Consider the following 14806-nt stretch of genomic DNA (forward strand, 5'->3'; position numbering starts at 1 on the left):
TTGATGCCTTTTTCTTTTCAATGTGTTTTGCATCTTTTTTTGTTTTTAAAAAGTATGATACTGTTGCTAAAATGGGAAGACATACAGATGTTCTTGTACTGATGTCATTCTAAATAAAGAGGGAGATGTTTTGGAAAGCCTCAAAACATCTTTCAGAATTAAGCTGGAGGCTAGGGAAGGGGTAGAGGTTATCAGATCCAATTTGCAGGTGATATCTGATATGTCTTCAACTTTTATTTGCTTATCAATCCTCAAAACATTAAAATGATGTGCATTCCTTCATAGCTACATCTCTACAATCCTAGCAGGCCCCCTGAAGTATCATCAATGTATAACACAAGTATCAATGTATAACACAAGCGTTGCTCACAGAAGTGAGTGTTAGGAGATCTTGCCCACTCCTCAGAAGGCTATGACAGAACTGTCACTGGACCACCAGACATCCTTGCCTCTGGGCTGGACAGCTGCCATTACAGCTTTGAAAAGTAAAAAAGCCATACCACTTAAAAAAAAAAAAAGTCAAGCCAACTTGAAAATCCAAATTCTGCTTAAAAATAACATACTGGTTTCTGAGAAACAGAAACACCTTTAAGGTGTTGCAGCTTGGCGGTAGGCAGTTGGAGACCTAGAGAAATATCACAAGTTTTGCAAGAGCCCTAAGAGCAAATGTACCAGGTTAAGTTTGAGATAAGTTTCCCAAGACAAATGCTCTGCAAACTGCTCTTTTCTATCAACCTTATTTATATTATTTTCTTTTTTTTAAAGATCTGTTGAGTTATAATCAACATACATTAAACAGCATATATTTCAAGGGTATGGTTTGATAACTTTCGACATATGTTCACACCTACAGAATCTCCACAATGAGGATGATGAATAAATCCATCAGACCCAATAGTGTCCTTATATCGCTCTTTAATCTCTTTCTCCTATGCCTCTCCAATCACCCTCTTCCAACCCAGACACCACTGACATGAACTATACACTGCTAGAAAGTTAACTTGTATTTTCTGGGATTTTACATACATGAAAATGAGTACATATAGTATGTACTCATTTTCTGTCTGGCTTCCTTCACTCAGCATAACCATTTTGAGATTCATCCATGATGCTACATGCATCGGCTGTTTTATTGTCAAGTAGTTTTCCATTGTATGGATTTCACAATTTGTTTATCCATTTATCTGTTGCTAGGCATCTTTGTTGTTTCCAGTTTGGGGCTATTACAAATAAAGCTCCAGGGAACATTCATGTATAGTTCTTTTGTGCGGACATATGCTTTCTTTATTCTTGGGTAAACACCTAGAAATACAGTGGCTGGGCCATAGGTTAAGGAATGTATGTTTAATTTCTTAGGAAACGATTAAACTGTTTTCCAAAGCAGCAGTACCATTTTGCATTCCCACCAGTTATATATGAGACCCAGTTGTTCCAGATACGCAAAAGCACTTGGTATTTTCAGGTTTTTTAATGTAAGTTTTCTAGGGGATGTGCCTATCTCCGTGTGGTTTAAATGCACATTTCCACAATGAAAATGATGTTGAGCATCTTTTCATGTGCTTATCTTCCATTTGTGTATGTTCTTTGGTGGAACATCTGTTTAAATCTGTACCCCATTTCCATTGGGTTACTTTTCTTCTTATTGAGTTACATAAGTTCTTTACATAGTCTAGATACAGTCCTTTGTTTGCTATCTGTTTGGCAAGTATTTTATCCCAGTCTGTATCCTGCATTTTCGGTTTTTTTTAACTGTGCTTCTAAAAGAGCAAAAACAATTTTTTCCTTTACAGTTTTTTTGCTTTTTGTGTCTTGTTAAAAATCTTTGACAAACCCCAAATCACTAAGCTTTTTCTCCTATTCTTCAAGAAGTTTCTACAAATCCAATAGTTTGTGTTGTTGCTGCTGTTATTTTTAATATATATATGTCCTCACACTACGGTAAAAACTGCTCTTTCCTTTCTTTCATATCTTCATGAACACCCATTCCCTACAACTGAGTAAGGCCAGAAGGTGTTGTTCATTTTTTATTACATGAGGAGTGCGCTTATCCCCTTCTTTTGAAAAACTAATTCAGAATAAGAAAAGAGTGTGCAACACTGTATAAAGCGTGTACGGTCATAAAAATTACTGTTGAATTCCAAGAAACCTCCTGCTGATATGAGCGATGGTGTAAACGTTCAAAGAAGTCTAGGGTATAGTGCATTGTTTCCTTAAAGTGTGTTGGGACTATATAAAAATTGATCCTGGCTGAAAAGAAAGAAGATTTCAAAGATTAAAAATAGATGCCATGGGGGCTTCCCTGGTGGCGCAGTGGTTGAGAGTCCGCCTGCCGATTCAGGGGACGCGGGTTCATGCCCCGGTCCGGGAAGATCCCACATGCGGCGGAGCGGCTGGGCCCGTGAGACGTGGCCGCTGAGCCTGAGCGTCCAGAGCCTGTGCTCCACAACGAGAGAGGCCACAACAGTAGGAGGCCCGCGTACCGCAAAAAAAAAAAAATGATGCCATTTTCAATCTTCTGAGACAGTATTTACAACTGAAGACTAAATACTTTAAAACTTTGGATAAGTTGCTTCCTGCCTTCCTTTAAGAAGTATTTTCCCGCTGGTGAGTTATGACATTATAACTGCAAAGTGGTGTGCTTTCTTAACTTTTTAAGAGGTATGCACTTACTGAAATATAAATATTATGTGTTTATTCTGTTCATAATAATTTTTCAAAGCAAAATGGAGGCAAATGATTTAAAATAGGAAAGAATAGTACTTCAATTAAATTCAACAAAATGTTGGTTTCCTACTATGTGTATAACCAAACAAAGTACCAATGTTGGCCATGAAGAGACAGAAAGTGGAATAATAAATGAAATCTGTCATTTAAAATATTAACTACTTACGGGTGTCCTATTAGTTGAAAAGATGTATAACCTCATGTAATCCACACCTAATGAAGAGGTCAGGATATGCAGAGATGATTTGTGCCTGGAGGGAACAGAAAAAAATCATTTATATCAAGAAGTGGTAGAGAATAAGGATTAACAGAGCATGGTTAGTTTAGGCATTATCTCAAAAGAAACTCTAAGACAAGGAGGCCAAATAAAGAGTTCTTTTATCAGATGCAAAGTGTGAATGACGAGTATGCATGGCAACTCCGTGAGTCATTGTGCTAGAGCCTGGATTGAGAAGGATGGAGGAATACGATTAAAAACTGTCCTTAGAAGATTAGCCAAACAATAGTAGGAAGAATGGCTCAGAGAGAAGAAGGAATAAAGAAAAAATTACACTTGCATGTATATTTTGCATGGAGGGTGACCAGGCTAGGTAGGAAGGTCCAGTGGAAATTTTTAAAAAAAAGGGCGAATCAGAGCTATTTTAAGGAATGATGCACTCTGCTTCACTATATGTTCCATGATTATTAGGAGCCACATTTTCCTTATTCGTCCTTACATTCCCAGAAGTTGGCACTATGAAGTAATGAATAAATGAATATTATCTCTACCTTAAGAACACTATTGTTCTTAATCCACAATTACAGTCATAGAGTTCAACATTCCCCTCTTAATAATTGATAGAACAGGTAGACAGAGAATTGGTAATGCTACAGAAGACATGAATAACACTATCAACCAACTTGACCTAATTGATATTTATAGAATACCCCACACAACGATAGCAGAATACATACACTCAAGTGCACACAAAATATGTACCAAGATTGGCTATATATGGGCCATAAAAAAGTCTGAATGAAGTTAAAGGTATTTAAATGATACAAAGGTTATTTTCTGACCAAGGCAGAATTCGATCAGAAAGCAGTAACAGAAAGATAACTGAAAATTCCTTCAAATATTTGGAAACTAAATAACATACTTCTAAATAACTTTTGGTTAAAAAAGAAATTTAAAAAGTAGTTTTAACTGGATGAAAATAAAAACATATATCAAAATTTGTGGGATGCATCTAAAATATAACTGAGAGGGAAATCTAACACTGAACACCTATATCAGCAAACAAGAAAGGTCTTAAATCAATGACCTCAGATTTCATCATAATAAACTAGAGAAAATAATAGCAAATAATACCCAAAGTCAGCAGAAGAAGGGAAATAATAAGAAAATAAATTTTAAAAGGGCAGAAATTAATAAAGCAGAAAAAAATAAAGAAATAGAGATAAGAAAATCAAAACTGGTTTGTTAAGAACATAAGTAAAATTGAAAAATCCCTAACTAGACTGATGAAGAAAAAAAAGGGATGACAGTTTATTATCTTGATTGTGGTGATGGTTTCATGAGTGCATACAGATATATGTCAGAACTTAACAAATTATACACTTTAAATACATGTATCTTATTGTGTCAATTATACGCCTCAATAAAGCTTTAAAAAAAGAAAGAAGTATTGTCTTAATAAAGGTCTCAAATGCCTTATATTTCATATCATGTCTTAGTACCAACTAAAAATGTTAAATCCTCATATAGCTTTTTTATTTTCTAGAGAATTCATGTGATCATGTGAAACAGTTGTGGCTAGTGAGATGTGAGTAGAAGTATCTTGGGTTCTGGGGAAAGCCCTTACTTTACAAATAAAACTGAAATATATCCAACTAGGACAGTCCCTCACTCCAACTCTTGCTTTTACTTTGAAGCTACACATGGTGTCTGGAAGTATAGCAACCATCCCCTGACTCTGACAAGCAGCTAAATCAATGCCAGTCACCACCTCTCTATCCGATGCTACTAATATGAGAACAACACAGCTTAAATGTTAATTTCACTGTTTGTCAGGCTGTATTTGCAGGAAGATACTTACAGATACACTTCCCATATTCTTATGGAGAAGAACGTAGCCCTTGCCCATCCTTCCTGACTTATCAGTGCGCTAATAACACTCTTCTACATCTCTACCAGAATTTTAGTCCCCTGATTCTCTTTCTGAATCTTTCTGGTCATTTTTTCAGTAAGTCTTAACAAACTACAAAGGTATTCTTGAGAACCCTTGGTATTCTTTCACTGAGCTCTGAAAGTTTAAAAGTAATTCAATGGTCAATAAACACATAAGATATGCTCAACAACATTAGCCACCGGGGAAATGCAAACAAAACCACAACGAGATCCCACTTCACATGCACTAGGATGGCTATAATCCAAAAGACAGATAATATTAAGTGTTGACAAGGATATGGAGAATGGGACCCTATATTGCTGGCAAGAGTATTAAATGGTGCAGCCAGTTTGGAAAACAGTGTTGAACATGGAGTTATCATTTGACTCTGCAACTAAACTCCTAGGAAACAAAAACGTACATCCACACAAAAGCTTGTATACAAATGTTCATAACAGTATTATTCACAGTAGGCAAAGCAAGAAACAACTCAAATGTCAATCAACTCATGAATGTACATATAAAAAGTGTTCTATCCACACAATGGAGTATTATTCAGCCATGGAGATGAATGCAGTACTGATATCTGTTAAAACACATTTGAACCTTGAAAACATCATGCTAAGTGGAAGAAGCTAGTTACAAGAGACCTCACATTGTATGACTCCATTTATGTAAAATATCTAGAACAGGCAAATCTATAGAGATATAAAGTAGATTAGTGGTTGTCAGAGGCTGGGAGGAGGAGGGTAATGGGGAGTGATTGCTAATAGATTTGGGGTTTCTTTTTTGGGGTAATGAAAATGTTCTAAAATTGATTGTGGCAATGGTTGTACAATAGTGAATATACTAAAAAAACCACTGAAATGTATGCTTTTTAAATGAGTGAACTGTGTTAGGTATATGAGTTATATCTTAATCTGTTATACTTTTTTCAAAGTAATCAAACATTGTTAGCAGGAAGAATTTGGTTTTTACTCCCCGCATAGGGACTTATACTTTAGGTAGGTTTGCCTGTTTTCACTCATCTCCTAGTGACAAGATTTGCAAAAGAACTGCTACCAGGAAATGCCCAAGGAACAGAGCTCAGAAACAAGTGTAGATTTCTGCATGTCTCAGTGAGCCCTGGCTAACAGCCATTTACCACTTACTATTTTAATTTGCAAATATGTAGAAGTATGGCCATGTCATATTGATGAAGATAATTAAGAGTACCTCACATTTGTATCATGCTTACAGTATAGAACCAAAAGGTCTCTTTCAGCTGTAAAATTTTATGAGTTTACAATGCCATCTGATCTCACAACTCCAAGGAGAAATCAGGCTTAAATGATCATATAATTGTTGTCATTTAACATGTTTGTTTGAACAATGTTTTTCTGAAGCTCAAAATCTTGGATGTTACATTTAGTCAATGAATATACGGAAATCATGCATTTACAGTGCAAGCTGATTTCTGGACAATCCTACGGTTAAAAATATGTACTGTGGCAGCCAAAACAATGGTCAAGATACAGAAGTACTTTTCAAAGATACAGAGAAATAAATAGACATAGAAAGAAAGATTCACTTAGCGGATTACCTAGAATGTTGTCTTAAGAATTGATTTTAAAGAGTCAGAAATCACTCACAGGCAGATTATTTTGAGTAAACGTTAGAATACAAAACATGAATTCACATTTTCCTTTAAGCATCTCTTCATTTACAAGTCCAGGCTTTACAATCATTGAGTCCCCAAACCACAGCTTCATCAGCTCACCACTCTTCCATTTTTTTCCCCTGATAATTTCATCATGTCATAAAATAAGGCAGTCTTAACTCATCTTCTATTGTCTCAGTTTGTCTCTGTCTTTTTCTCCTTCCTTTGTTATTATAAATTCATAACACCTTAGGCCTGACCTGCCTTAATAGATTCTCAAATGCTTCTCTCCAAAAGAATATAAAGTCCATTGCATGGAGTCTGACAGGAGGCAGTGCTTTATAAAATTCCAGTATACAGTAGAAAAAAAATACATCCTTTTAAAGTTGAAAGACTTTCTTCCCCTCTACAAAAGATACTCAAAGAAAAAAAGCTCCTTTTTAAAATGCCTTGCCCTGTCACTTCATTAATATTTACATTTTCTCTTATGCTGGTGGCTACTTATTGGCTATCTAAGCATGTTTCTACTGTACGGGGCAATTTTTTCCCTAGCTTTTCATGGGCCTTTCAAAAAGTAGATCAATATTCACTCAGTGGGGTTTTGAAGACACCTAATTACCTTTGATTCTTCTTTCCCAAATATCTTGTTTGATCATGACCTTCCTTTGAACTCCACTTGCTAAGGAATGGGTCTGTGCTTCCTCTCTGACATCCTTCCCTCCCACCCCTTGTGGTTCTTTGTGCTGATGGAGTACCGGCAGGCCTGGCTGTGAAATAAAGGAGGCCTGGGCTGCTGTCAGCCCATACGGTGCCAGCACCTTTCCCAGCAGCAGCCACAGCCCTGCAGGTGCCCAGCCTAGTGGGCAGAGTGACGGCAGGACTCAATACCTGTCACCCCCCTCAACTAAGGGCCCTTCGGCAGAGCAAATGCTCAGCCTCCACGAAGGTGTTGGGGGGTGATCGCCCACCTAATCTGTCTTCCATTCAGCCATCCTTCACAAACCCTTTATAAGCATCTGGTTCCATTCAGCTGCTACCCTGACCCTGCTAGCATCTATAACCTAACAGGCTGAAATCCCAGGCTGAGCATCCCCTATCCTACGGATATGTCTCTCTACAGCCGTGGATACGAGGCAGAGGCTCAACAGGTGGAAAAGGATCACACACACTGATGTTCAAGTCTTACTTTTGTTACCTGTATCCCTTTGAATAATTTACTCAGCCGCTCTGAGCCTCAGGTTCCTTCTCTGCGAAACTGGGAGAGGAAAACCCATCTCACGGTGCTGCAGAGAGGAACAAGTGACAAGTAGTATGTAAAGAGTTGTTTAGCATGGTGCCTGGAGCAGAAAAGCCTCTCAAAAATGGCAGTTGCTATGACTCTTGTGCATGTTATTTTCAAGTACATTTATTGATGGATAAATTGCCAAAAATCAGCAAGGTGTTTCCACTACTGAATTTGCTGTCATAAAAGGCATTTTTGCCTCACCAGCATGGCATTTTGCGAAGTGAAAATTCTTGAGGCCCAAAGGACAACTGAATGAATATTTAGACGTCTCCAACTCAAATGATGCATGAACTCTGAATTTAGCCTTCTTTCCAAAGAAATCTACATTCATCACACAGAAGACTCGGAATGGATTTTCACCTTGATTCTCTAACATGCAAACGCTTTGATAAGAATTTTTAAGTCTCTGTGGATCGACATTTCTTGAGCAACTACGTGTACCAGGATTTTTCTGCGAGCTCCTACATACAGTCATCTCATTTAAATTTCCCAACAACCTTGAGTACTTGGCATCACTACCCACATTGTAGAGGTAATAAAACTGAGACTCAGAGGGGTTTGCCTTGCAAAGGTCACACAGCTAATGAGTCTCATTAGAATTCAGGTTTTATGACTCTTAAAGAATTTTTTGCCATTATACTACTCTAATTTTCATTTCGAAAAAATCCTGAATACCCAGGCAATATGGGGTGCTGAGAGAGAAGTCCCAAGGGAAGAGAGGGTAGGCATTAACATTCCTGCGTGGCGAAGCAAGGCTGCTAACGGAAAGTTTGGCTAACTGAGGTCTGCTCCCATGGTGGTAACTCTCTTGGACAGCTACCAAGTGAGGCTTCAACTTCTCCTGCAGAAGGAGAACTCAGCCTCCAACAGCTGAAACCACAGAAAATGCCCTAGAGGCACCATAGCCTTTGCTCAGGCACCTGAAGGAGTATTCAGGGTATCATCATCGTCACTTTGTCCTGGATAACGACAGGCTCTGATGAAGCTGCAAGCTCTTAAGAGATCTTCCCAGAGTCTGGCTTCTGTGAAGGGGGTATCTGCTTGGTTTGGAAAAAGATGTCCAAGCTCTTTTCAGGACAGATTTTTTTACCTGTAAAGTTTTGATATAGATTTGTTGCTCCGATTATAAGAACATTTCAAACAACAAGTGCTGGATATCAACATTTTCCTAGACTACATTATAAACCTAAATCTTGCCCATACCAGACCAGCCATGTTTTCAATGTTAATGGTGGTCTACTAACAGACCAGGGAAAGTATTTCACAGTTATGGCAGTTAATCCTCTCAGTATAGCATCTGGCATTACACAGTACTCAGAGAAGTACTTAATGAAAAATTTAGGACAAACAGGAAGAGAGCCAAACTACTCAATAGTTGGCAAAAGAAATGTACACGATGTACATTACCATTTCCTTACAAACGCATAGCAGCCTTTAACATTCATCTACAATTCTGGGAAAGAATTCTATTCAAAGTCTTTTCTCTGTTGGCTGCCTCTCTATTTTAACCGCAGAGTTATTGGACTTTTAAAATTATGCTGCTGGCATTAAAAATATGATTAAATGTGGGGCAGGATTTTAAAGATGTCAATAGGCTATAGAGTTTTCTGTGGTGTGTGTGTGTGTGTGTGTGTGTGAGAGAGAGAGAGAGAGAGAGAGAGAGAGAGAGAGAGAGAGAGAGAGAGAGAGAGAGAGAGAGAGAGAGAGAGAGAGAGGGACGTCCTGGGCATTGTGCTGGAGTTTCATATAAATTCTCTCATTCAATCTGACTGGAGATGTTCTCATTCTTCTTGTACAGATGGAAACTAAGGCTGCAGGTACCTACTCCCCCTGGGGAAATAGTAACTCATTAACTTCCCTTCTCCTTCCCCAGCCTCATCTTTCATAAGCAGCTGTGTCATCACATGCACAGAGTTATGGGTGCCAGAGAAGGCAGACTGCCCTCAGCCTTCCTCAGGGACTAGCAACTCCCACTGCTTCAATCAACTGTCCACTTGCCTCTTCTCTCCTCTAACACAACTGCCCAGCTCTTAATATTACTTTCTTTGGCAACTGTCATTTTCTCCTAACCAGATTTTCTAACTCTCCTGATTCCCCTCTCCAACTCATCCTTCATGCTACGCTCAGAGTTTCGACATGGCAAATCTAATGATCTACTTCTTCTGTGGTTGAGACTTGGGTGGTTCCCACTTACAGGCACCACAATGACCAAACTCTTCAGCTTCCTTTCCATCCCTTTGCTACCATTCCTCCCTGGACAGTCTATGCCCTGATCAGCCATTCTTTAAACATGTTCACTTCCAGGTATGAAATTTTTATCATAACCCATCTACCTACCAAAGGCGCAATTCTCTACTTTCCTGTTTTCCCCTCAGTCCCCCACTCCACAGCACAATGCCTGGCTCACAGTAGATGCTCAAAATATAGCAATGCCTCTTCTTTTCATCTTCCTTGCTTGTGGTCCTGCAGCATTTTGTTTATGGCACTGACATTCCTTTTAACCACCGTTAGTTCTCTCACCCAGCTCCCCGGGCAGAGATCCCCATCCACGCATTTCTTGATATCTCATTGCCTGGCATAAGGTCTGGCATATAACAGTCCCCAGTGAAGGTTTTCTGAATAAATAAGGACTTTGGCAGAGAGGCAGCACATCCTAAAGACACAAGGAGCAGGCTCTAGATCTCTTGGCCCACATTCTGGAAGTACTTGCAGAGCCCTGCAATTTCATCAACGGTCTTTAACAATGGACATCTCATCAATACAGGGGGGAATCATTACATTAAAATAGTTTTACTCCAAAATGTTATAAATCTGTAAGCTAGGGCCTCAAATATCAAGAGGGATGTCACGCTGATTAGCACAAACAGCCCCTCATACTTTCTAGTGGGAGTTGACAGCAAATGCCTCTGTTGGGTTCTCTCCTTAACTCCAAAACTTTTCCTTACAAGTCGCTCTGCAGAAGGAGAAAGCTAAACCAACTGTACAATACGCTCCATCCCCACCTTTGCCCCTGCCGAGACTACTTATCTATTTTCTGAGCCTGCAAAGATGTTCATCCCAAGTAATTTGCTTTGAAAGCAACGATTGTGAAAATGGACTCTATTCATTCTGCTGATAGTGATAAGCTAGAATAATAATCAAGTTCAGTGGCCTCTTAGCAGAACCAGCAGAGATGGAACAAGGGTCACCTGCAAAAAGACATCGTCTTGAGAGCACTTCAAGAGGACATTTTCACATGGCTACTCCGAAATCACTTTTGTTTTTTGTTTTTGACATGGGAGCAGTATACCTCCGTGGTAGATTTCTTAGTATTAAGAGTTCGCGGCAGGTGGAGAAGAAGTCTAATGAAGTGGTATTGAAGGGAAAACTTCATTTTAAGGTATCCTTTATAAGGATGGAGCATATGGTACCATCATCAGAATATTAAGATCCTTGATTCTTCTCCTTTTCTGCCCATCACTAGACATTTGGGGTTTCTTCTGGCAAACAAAGAAAAAACAAGACAGAAAGGGACATGAAAGTCATGTGTATTAACTAACAGATCTCTCTGTAAAGTATCTGGTGAGGGATGAGGCAAAAACTGATAATGTAAATAAGATTTGGGGAGTTAACTGGTGATTCACCAATGATGGTCAAGAAGAAATTAGCAGCCCAGGGCTTCCCTGGCGGCGCAGTGGTTGAGAATCTGCCTGCCGATGCAGGGGACACGGGTTCGTGCCCCAGTCCGAGAAGATCCCACATGCCGCAGAGCGGCTGGGCCCGTGAGCCATGGCCACTGAGCCTGCGCGTCCGGAGCCTGTGCTTCGCAATGGGAGAGGCCACAACAGTGAGAGGCCCGCGTACCGCAAAAAAAAAAAATTAAATCGTTTTATAAATTGCAAAGCTTTACACAAATGTAAGGAGACAGTGGAGTAACCAAGGGAAAGTAAGCATCTGATGACTAAGATAGACTAAATTCATTCATTCATGCAACAATTATTTTTGAGCCCTTGCTATGTATCAGGTATAACAGCCTAGGTGCTGGGCACCCAATAGTTCTCAGAAACAATTAGGAGGGTCCCTGCCTTCAAGTAGGGCTCCTGGCAAACAAAGAAAAGACAAGAAAGCAAAGGACATGAAAGTCACATTCATTAATGAGCAGATCTTTTCAAAGTATATGATGAAATAATTCATTACAATATAGTGGGATAATCTAAAGTGTTGAAATACAAAGACCTCTTCAACCCTGAGAGTCTACAACTTAAAAGTTTTTAGCTTCATAACAAGAGATAACCTCTATTTTTCCTTAATTCACTGTGACCACCAGCCTAGGATTACCAGCCACTTTGCTATCCATCTTAGCAAAGTTCAATCTCTATAATAATTATTCTTCACGTTCCCTGCTGTTTCAGAAAGGTCACTGTTTTGCGCCCAAGTTGCTCCTCTACCAAACCCTGAATCCTGTTTGCCCTTGCCTGTTTCTCTGATATCCATCACCCACCACATCCACATGGAAATGCTTTCCTTTCTGTCACCTGACACACCACTCCTAACCACTTTCAACTAACTAAAGCCTCCTTTCACCTAAATTCTAAACCAATTCAGTTAATAATCCATGCTAACCGAAAGTTATTTTAGGTTTTTTTCCCCCCTTTTATTCACAAATCTCTCCCACAAGCAGTCCTTTTGCTAAGCCCCTTCATGGCCTTAGACACAGTCACCACTTTTTGCCTCCTGCTTCCAACACTATCTCTCTGCTGAGTCTTCACATGAAGCCCTATTAAGACGGTCTTCCTCTGTTCCCAGAACCCCCAGCTTCACTTGTGAATTTGACATAGCACATTTTGAACACACTCAACTCCTTGGTTTTCCTAAGACTGCACTAAGATGGAGGAGCGCTGTTGGAGTCAGAGAGGCTGGGGACCCAGGACTGCCTCAGGCAACGTGCTAGCTGAATGACCCTGGATGAATTATTTAATGTTTCTAAATTGTGTTTTCTTCACTTCAAAAACTGGGGGAGTAAAACCTGTTCTCATCCATAAAATTGTTCTGAGAATTCAATGACCTATTGCATGTCAAGCCAGACACAGAATAAGATCTCAGTAAGGGCCAGCCATTATCATGATTCCTATTACTACCACTATGAGGATGACTACAACTACAACTGCTGCTGCTGCTATTACTAATGTGCACCCACCTCTTAAGCCACTCCTCTTTTTCCTAAATTGGTCCTTCTTCTTCATTCTATCCTAACAGTAGGTACCTCCCATGATAAGCCCTCAGCCAACCGCTCTCGGGGAATCGATCTTGACATCTACTATAACCTTAATACAACGCCTCATATTTACTGTGTTCAGAACATCGTCAGTGGGCTGCACTGACATCAGAACATCTTGCTGCACTGACATCACCACCAGTTCACCACACCCATCAGCATTTTCTCCCCTGAGCACCGCCAACCTCTGAGAAATACCGTGTCTCCCTTGGAGCCTCTCACTTGAAAGCTGGTAATCCAGTGGATCCTTTTCCTTTGCATCCCTCATTACCAATCACCATACTCTGGGTGCCTTCTCTTTGCTTTATTTTTCTGATTCTTCTCCCCCTTTTGCTGTGGTTTAAGCCATTACAACATGCTGAATAACCACAATGACCTCCAAGATTTTTTCTGCCCCTATTCTCTTTTCTTTGATGATAAATCCACAACCAGTGCCGGTTTAGTGCTATTTTCATCACATGTGCTATGTTTTGGAACGTAAAATTGATTTTTTTTAAATGAAGGTCAGCGTCCTTACTCTGACATTCAAGTCCTTGATCAGTTCATGCCACCCTCTCTACCCAACGTCGTGTTTAGAAATGGCCAAATGGATACTCCACTTCAGTCTGCATCTTTTCTTTATCTCCCTGCATAAACTGTGCCCATTTCAGTCCTCATAGTTGAGCTTATTTTATTCTCATCATCCAGATCCCTGCATCCTTTTTTTTTTTTTTTTTTTTTTTTGTGGTACACGGGCCTCTCACTGTTGTGGCCTCTCCCGTTGTGGAGCACAGGCTCCGGACGCGCAGGCTCAGCGGCCATGGCTCACGGACCTAGCCGCTCCGCGGCATGTGGGATCTTCCCGGACCGGGGCACGAACCCGTGTCCCCTGCATCGGCAGGCGGACTCTCAACCACTGCGCCACCAGGGAAGCCCCCCTGCATCCTTTTGAATAATCAAGTTTACACTTACTTCAAGGTCCTACATAAAGTCTGCCATTTTGTATGTGACTGGAAGGGGAGGAGAGCAGGGGAGACTAACTTTGGGTCTGAGAGTCCAGGTTCGAGTCTTGATTCTGCTTCAGACGAGCCATGTGAACTGAGACAAGGTGCCTAGCCTGTCACAGGCTCAGTTTCTTCATTCCTAAAACACCTATTGCACAGAGCAGCAGTTCTCAAACTGCGGTCTACAGACCCATGAGGCTAGGATGGGGGTGAGGGTGTTGGGGGTGGAATGTGCAGAGTATCCTCAGATCCTATTAATGCGTTTGCAATGACAAAACTATTCTATAATAACACTAAGATGTTGTCTGCCTTTGTCATTGTGTTGACATGTGCACCAATGGTGCAAAAGTAATGGAGGGTAAAAGTGCTCATGCCTCGGCGTGCATCGAAACAGTGGCCCCAAATTGTCGTTGTAGTCATTGTTTTCTTCTCCACTCAGCGCTGACAGGGAGAAGAAAGAAGAAGAAAAGGTCTGTCTCGCATAAGAATGCCCTGAATGAAGCAGTATGATTGATAATATTACATCTTGACTCTTGAATGCTCACCTTTTTAATATTCTCTGTGACAAAATGGGTGGTCCACATAAAGCACTTGTGCTGCTCGCTGAAGTGCATGGTTGTCTCAAGGAAACATGTTCGTTCCATTGTTTGAGTCGTGTGCTGAACTAGACGTCTTTTTCAAGGGGCACCATTTTTCCTAGAAATGGCGACGGAGATAAACTATGGTTACTGGGACTTGGATAGGTGGTAGGCATTTGCCTGAAACTCAGAG

General features: G+C 40.2%; 1 protein-coding gene across 1 annotated transcript in view; it reads right to left on the minus strand.

Annotated features, from left to right (window-relative positions):
* SGCD (sarcoglycan delta) overlaps nt 1–14806 on the minus strand; it is a 1599257-nt gene that overhangs the window by 875314 nt on the left and 709137 nt on the right. The window contains exon 6 of the mRNA XM_060008456.1: nt 2891–2975. Coding sequence (XP_059864439.1) covers nt 2891–2975 — 85 coding nt within the window. The remainder of the gene's footprint in view (nt 1–2890; nt 2976–14806) is intronic.

This window comes from Delphinus delphis, chromosome 3, assembly GCF_949987515.2.
Source record: "Delphinus delphis chromosome 3, mDelDel1.2, whole genome shotgun sequence".
NCBI classification, from domain to species: Eukaryota; Metazoa; Chordata; class Mammalia; order Artiodactyla; family Delphinidae; genus Delphinus; species Delphinus delphis.